This window comes from Sinocyclocheilus anshuiensis, unplaced genomic scaffold (assembly GCF_001515605.1).
Source record: "Sinocyclocheilus anshuiensis isolate Anshui unplaced genomic scaffold, SAMN03320099.WGS_v1.1 scaffold311, whole genome shotgun sequence".
In the NCBI taxonomy this organism is placed as follows: domain Eukaryota; kingdom Metazoa; phylum Chordata; class Actinopteri; order Cypriniformes; family Cyprinidae; genus Sinocyclocheilus; species Sinocyclocheilus anshuiensis.
The window spans coordinates 73,336-80,221 of NW_015549606.1; the positions used below are offsets into that span (position 1 = coordinate 73,336).

At 38.1% G+C, this 6,886-nt stretch overlaps 1 protein-coding gene across 1 annotated transcript in view; it reads right to left on the reverse strand.

Moving 5' to 3' along the window:
* LOC107659019 (TBC1 domain family member 23-like) overlaps nt 1-6,886 on the reverse strand; it is a 15,785-nt gene that overhangs the window by 3,033 nt on the left and 5,866 nt on the right. Inside the window, exons 2-11 of the mRNA XM_016447789.1 lie at nt 6,300-6,414; nt 5,698-5,803; nt 4,239-4,443; nt 3,684-3,807; nt 2,793-2,917; nt 2,624-2,670; nt 2,408-2,511; nt 2,166-2,288; nt 1,524-1,616; nt 1,170-1,340 (exon numbers count right to left, since the gene is read on the reverse strand). Of these exons, the coding sequence (XP_016303275.1) occupies nt 1,170-1,340; nt 1,524-1,616; nt 2,166-2,288; nt 2,408-2,511; nt 2,624-2,670; nt 2,793-2,917; nt 3,684-3,807; nt 4,239-4,443; nt 5,698-5,803; nt 6,300-6,414 (1,213 nt within the window). The remainder of the gene's footprint in view (nt 1-1,169; nt 1,341-1,523; nt 1,617-2,165; nt 2,289-2,407; nt 2,512-2,623; nt 2,671-2,792; nt 2,918-3,683; nt 3,808-4,238; nt 4,444-5,697; nt 5,804-6,299; nt 6,415-6,886) is intronic.

Here is a 6,886-nt window from a genome sequence, read left to right on the forward strand (position 1 = left end):
AATTTTCTCAAGGAAAAAAAATCTCTCAACTAATGCTGTAAAATATACATGAGAGTCAGTTAGTACTAGCTCCATTACTATAATATTGAAGGTTAAAACTGATTTGTAGGCTACACAACTGCTAAAATTACACTTAAGTTTTTAAAATAATAAAGTTATTACATAATATTTCTACTTCAATTCGTTTTTTTTTTTTAAATAGGCTATAAACATTTAAATGATGGCTGTCATAAAATTTGATGGATTTATTCAAACAAATTAAACATTGAAGAACAGAAAAAAATATAATGATGTTATATGGTGCATATATTTAGCACCATGCCCCTCTCTACAGTTAGATGATCAGACGTCTGTGTAACTGAGGCGCTACAGCGATCTGTCACTTAACATTAAATAGCGCCAAAACGGCATTTATTGTTTGAATACTGCAATACAATGGACAGAATTTAAATCTTCATGTTTCCAAACGTTTCTGTTTTTCTGTGGAAAAAAAAGGTTTTCATACAGCGATAGCTGGACGCTTTTGTCCATTTCCTCGTACGACTTTCTGCGCGAGCGCGCCCTCCGGCTTCGAGTATGAATGAAACATACTCTGCACAGAGTGTTTAATGCTCCGCGATGTTCATCTCGCCTTATTCTGGGTCCGAATAAAACATCAGATCATGCACAGACTATCCTGTCTCTTTGAATTTAAATCTATACCATTTCCTCGTACGACTTTCTGCGCGAGCGCGCCCTCCGGCTTCGAGTATGAATGAAACATACACTGCACGGAGTGTTTAGCGCTCCGCGATGTTCATCTCGCCTTAATCTGGGTCCGAATAAAACATCAGATCATGCAGACTATACTGTTCTTGCTCTTGAAAACCTCTATGCGAACACACTTGCCCGAAAAAGTGCGGGGGACGAATTTACGTGATATTAAAAGTGGACACGTCCACCGCATAATCTACACCCCTGATGGGAGGTGCCCTTCAATGTTCCGTCCATTAACTGAACACAGGCTAGACTAATCGATTCTTGGGATTTAAGAATCGATATCCTTCTGTAAATATGAGAATCGATTAAAATCGAGATATTTTTTACCCAGCCCTAATTCTTAACAGTTGTGAAATGCTTTCAATAATAATCCGCACAATTCAATATGTAGCAGCAGATGCAGGTCTGACCTGTAGAAAGTGGGCAAGCACCATGTTCATGTACATGTCCTCTTCTTCACGTCCACTGCCCATGAAGCACAGATGCTCTCCGCTTGCCACAGAGCCTGATTCCAGAGACTGCTTCTGTGCCTCCAGAAGAGACTTCACTGACAGGGCAAACTCAGAGGGATTATGAAGCATCTGTGAATCAATACCATATCATTACAGTTTTACGGGTCAATGACACAGAGGTGCATAGAGCTGTGTACTCTATGAGGCAGCTACACATATTAAAAAAAATTATTTTTGAGGAAACAAAGTGGATCCAAAGGAAATCAATCTCTATTAGAACAATTATGAACAAATGCTTTCAAAAATTCTTACCAGGTCAGAGTCCAGGTGAAAGGCAGTGGAGAGGTGACCAGCATTGTACTGCTCAGCAGGACGGCAGTCGACTACAAAAAACCTCACGCCCTCCTAAACAGCATGCAAATCACAAAAACATACATCACTGGAAATAGGGCATCACATGGTGAAACTCTTCACCATGCGCTTCTTGTGCATGGGTGTCATAAAATAATATACTTAAAAGATTTGTTTTTCAAGGTCGGATACAGTGTAAATTGAAAGTTTTTATTTATTTTTTTATTTGCAATTTACATATATTGAGCACATAAAATATGGTGGCCAGAAGCTCAAAAGTGTGTGCTTGACTTAAAATATTGTAAATGTGCTAAAAAAAAATTAAAACAATTTAAAAAAAACAGTCTCCTTGTATTAATCCATTTGACTGGATTACTTTTACAATGTTTTTTGGCGAACAGCGAGATAACATTACAAATATCTCCACTTCTACTGAACATGAACAAAGTCTTATTGGTTTACAAAGATTATGAGGGCGAGTAAATGAAAAACAATTCTAGGTGAACTACCCCTTTAATTTTGAGCCCTGATCATCAACATTAATAAATATGAAAGATGATGTGGAGATGTCTTGGACCATTATCTTGGAGAGTGGGAACTCACGGGTTGTAGCTGGTTGGCTTGCAGGATCTCAGGGACTGATACAGGCAAACAGAGAGCCTGACTCAGGTCCATGTCTTCTTCCTTCAGAGCCACCAGACTGCTGCCAAACAGATTATGGTTCTCCTGCACACACAAACCAGATAAATGAGCATGTGATACCTGCTAAACTGTTATTGTGATGTGTATCATATTGAGAGGAAGTTGGTAATACGCAGCCCAAAGAGCACAGATATAATGCTTACCTTTCTAAGTGATAGAGGCGTCTTGCTGTTGTAATACTGTGCTAAAGAAAACAAGTCTTCAAGGTCCTCTACATCTAGGAATTCTGGTGAATGCTTCAGCTTACCTGGGAAAAAGGAAAAACATAATTACAGCTGTTCACTTTGGTCATACAGGACAATGCAACAGATTTTTGTAATGTATTTTTTTTTTTATAAATAACGCATGAAAGAATTTACTGATAATTTCCTCTTTGCTTTCTCCTTCATGGATAAAGATGCCATCTCTGGACATTAGAAAACAAAGAAAAACGTGTTTTTGCTTGATCTCTTAAACAGGAAAGTAAAACTGCCTTGGTGCAGTTCATTAATCAGTTAAGTTCACTGAACAGTCTGAACTGTCACATACTTGGCATTGACAAGGATGATGAGCATGAGGAAGAAGATGAGAAAAGGGTCAGTCTGTTGGAGATAAACATCCCATAAGGCCTGTGACACCTCAGGGAGACAGCTGCTAGAAAAGAGACTGCCCAGCTGCAGGAGACAATAACATTTTTTTTTTTTTTTTAAGATTCTTTAGCATACAGCTGCAAGTAATTTAGGCTACGTTTACACTAGTGCGTTTTCATTTTAAAACGCATAACTTTTGCTACGGTTACGCCTGTCGTTTACACTACTCCGGCGTTTTCAACCCTCGAAAACTGAGACTTTTGAAAACTCTGCAGACCCCGTTTCAGTTTGAAAACTCCGGGGTTGCTTTTCAGTGTAAACGGACCAAACGGAGACTTTTGAAAACGATGCCGTGGCTGCCCACATTCTCTCTGCATATCCTTGACAACCGTGTAAACGATAACATCATGCTCATTGTTGTACCCATAGATATGTATAGGTAGATTCCCCATTCTGAAACGCAGTAAAAATGCCAGTGCAGACGAGGATGGTTTTCATTTTAAAACGCTGTTTTAAAACGAAAACGCACTAGTGTAAACGGCCTTATTTGATTCATTTTAGGAAAATGACCATAACACTTTTTCAGAATTGATCCATAGTGTGTATAAGTTAAGTATAATTTATATACTAAGCCAGGGGTTTCCAATCCTGCTCCTGGATGGCCACTGTCCTGCAGAATAAAAGCTTCAACCCTCAATCAAACACACCTGAACCAGCTATTCAAGGTCTTAATAACTTGTACTAGAAAATTCTAGGAAGATGTGTTGTGGCAAGTTGGAGCAGGATTGGACACCCCTGTACTAAGCCAAATACTTTATAAAATATTCAAACAGGCCAGAGATCGACTGACCCAGTTGATGGCGTAGAAGTCAGGAGTGATCTTTTTTGTGTCCAGGAATGAGCATAATTCAGGCTCATGGTACTGCAGCAGGAGTCTGAAGAGGTGAAATGGTCTTCCCTTCGCAACACAGTCTCTGCAAAAGGTAAATAATATGACCCTATATCAAGAAAACTGATATATAAAGCCTGCATGTTCCCCCTCTGCCAACCTAACATTGTCTCAATTGACCTTTTTGGCCACAGAAAACTTCTGAAGAGGTGGCATTCAGCAGCATTTAACCACCTTTAACCAAACTGAAACTTTCTTTCAGTTTAAATCATTTCAAGGATTCATATTTGCTACATTATCTGCAACATTTCATTATAATTATTATAATTATTTATTAATTAATCTCTTTTTTTTTTTTTTTACTTTTGATCAAATGACCTCAAAACCAAGTTTGGAAAAAAAAACTAGTTTTTGTTTTTTTTTTCAAAATTGGCTTTGAGGTAATTTGGGGGTTTTATAATGTTTTTTTTTTTTTTTTAAGTAGAGAAAAACACACAGACGTATGAACACCCCTACCGTGGGATGTATTTATTCATGATGGCGTAGAAGCAGTTGTAGAGGTCTTTGCGGGACAGCTGTAAGCCCAGTTGTGGTTTGAGGATGTGTAGCCAACTAAGATCTGGAGTAAAGGTGACATTTCTGGACTTGCAGTAAAAGGTGATCACTGACTCCACATCTGATACCAGGTCCAGCCCTTCCTCCACTGGTAACCCTAGCTCATCTATATGCAAAAAAAAAAAAATCCCATTATTTCATATTTTTCCCTAGTATATTGTTTAAGATAATGGGTTTGCACACAGAACTTGCGTGGAATGTGTGGGACTTATCATGACTCGGGGAGCATCCTTCCAAGATAGTGCTGTTGGTTTATTAACTTGTAAGACATGACTGATCATCTAATAGAACCATTTTTTCTTAAATACTGGTATGAGGCTTAATTTCAGTGTACATCCATTTAAAAATTGTCAAAAGCATTATTTATTTCTTTAAGTGTAAATGAAAATGAAAGCTGGCAGTTTGCATTTGAGCTCTTTGAGTTTTTATAAAGCTGATGACACAACACTGTATGCTACGGCTTTTGTACAAGTAGCAGCATATTGCCTGATGCCCTGTTCTTGCCATGTCATCTATTTTTACAGAAAGGCCGAGGTGGAAAAACAAACTAATTAAATGACTAACTAAATAATTTATCCAGAAAATCTAAAATATAAGTAAGTCGCAATGAAACTTTAATAGCGGCAGATCTTTCATTCTGTATTGTGACATATATTTGAGTGTAACAGATCATAAAAAGCAGGGGGAAAAACTGATTGGATTTTGAGATGTGGGCATTGCACACAAAAATTAATGAGAGTTTGTAGTCGATTGTGAAGGGGTGGTCTACTGTAAGTAGATTACATGACTGGAGAAATCCAGCATGTCACCAGAGATCTGTATCTTTCCCTGGAAGACTGACTTATGATATTTTATGATACATTATGAGGCCAAAGAAATAAAGAAATATACATGAATGAATAATTCACAATAATATCTGTACCATGCCTTACATAACAGTTAAAATTTCATGCAGACTTTAAACACATTACTAAAATTCTCCAAAGAAGCTTCTTTATACAAAATGCCTAAATGCATTACATCAAAATAATATGTCTTAACAGATAAGGAAGGTACTCCTGATCCAAAAATAATTTGCAGAATAATTTGTTTAGTTTCAAGACATGCTTTACAATTAAACTCATACCTGCAGTAAATGTGTTTTAAAACTGCATAAATACACAAACAAACGGAAAGTCTTGCCAACAGGTAAATGTGTGTGGAATGCACAATGTCACACAATGTTTTGAATAACCAGTGGGCTTATAATGTAGAGTGTCTGACTCCACATTCATAGAACTGATATGCTATAAATGTGTAGTGCATTACTACACATAAATGGCACAATGAAAATGAGGTGAGGTGTGCAAAGGTTATTCACCAATGATCTGCTGACTGCGGCTGTGAATGAGCGTCTGTTCTGGTAGGTCCAAAGCCCCATCCCATGAGGACAGACTATCTCCTTTACCAGACACGTTCAAAGCAATCTGTTAACACAGACACGTTCAACATCAGAGCCAGAAACTAAAACTTAGGAAAAAATTAGGGGGAAAAAAGTATGGGAAAGGGAACACAATGAAAGCAACTGCAGTTCCTCCTAAAGTACACTGTGAGATATAAGCTAATGCCATCTCCATGATGTGTACGTTTAAAGGGTCCTACACTTTAAGCCTACTACAGTTTCCTTAATGGCCATCTAATCGATACAGAGGCTCCCTAAAGCCCTTCGGGACCCGTTGACTCTAAAGCAAACCCTTTAAAACAAAGCTCTGCATGGATCTCTTATGTAGTCTGTCATAAGCATGAACACTGTTTCTGTCTCTCTCATCAACACGCAGCATGTACAATCTTTTCAAAGCTTTTTCATAATCCAGAAATTCAATATTTTCACATGATGCTACACAGGCTGATTAGTAAAGCCATTTTATCTTCAAACACACACACAAACACACACACACACACACACACACATAGTATACCTACCATCCATAACTTGGCCCGCTGTTGTGGGGGTAGGTTTTGGACCTGGATAACACCATCCTGGTTACTGTCCAGATCACATTCTGCTGAGTCAAGTGCGTCAGCCAGATCATGAGTCCTTCAGAAAACACACACACAATAAATGCACACGACACTGTGCTCAAATCACTCAAACTACATTTAGAAGTCAAGGACAGATTCTAACCTTATGCAAGTGTAAATGCAAATGGTTTGCTTTACCTACACAGAACTACGGAGTAGTGTTTTTTTTTTTTTTTTTTACAGTACATTTCTACATTATTCTACATTGGAAAAAAGCCTCATTATCACCAAGGCTGTGTGTATTTAATCAAAATACTATAAAAATAGGGCTGAACGATTAATTGCATTTGCGATAATATCGCGATATGAAAAAACGCGATTTTTCAATCGCAGAGGCTGCGATTACACTCGGTCACGTGACACGCGAGAGTAAAGAGGTGTGTTCGACTTGAAGATCGATCGGTGTGACATCAAAGTACGTCGAGAGAAAGCATAAGGAGACGTCCACGCTCTCTTATAGCTCTCGCAGTACTTTGATGACACACACC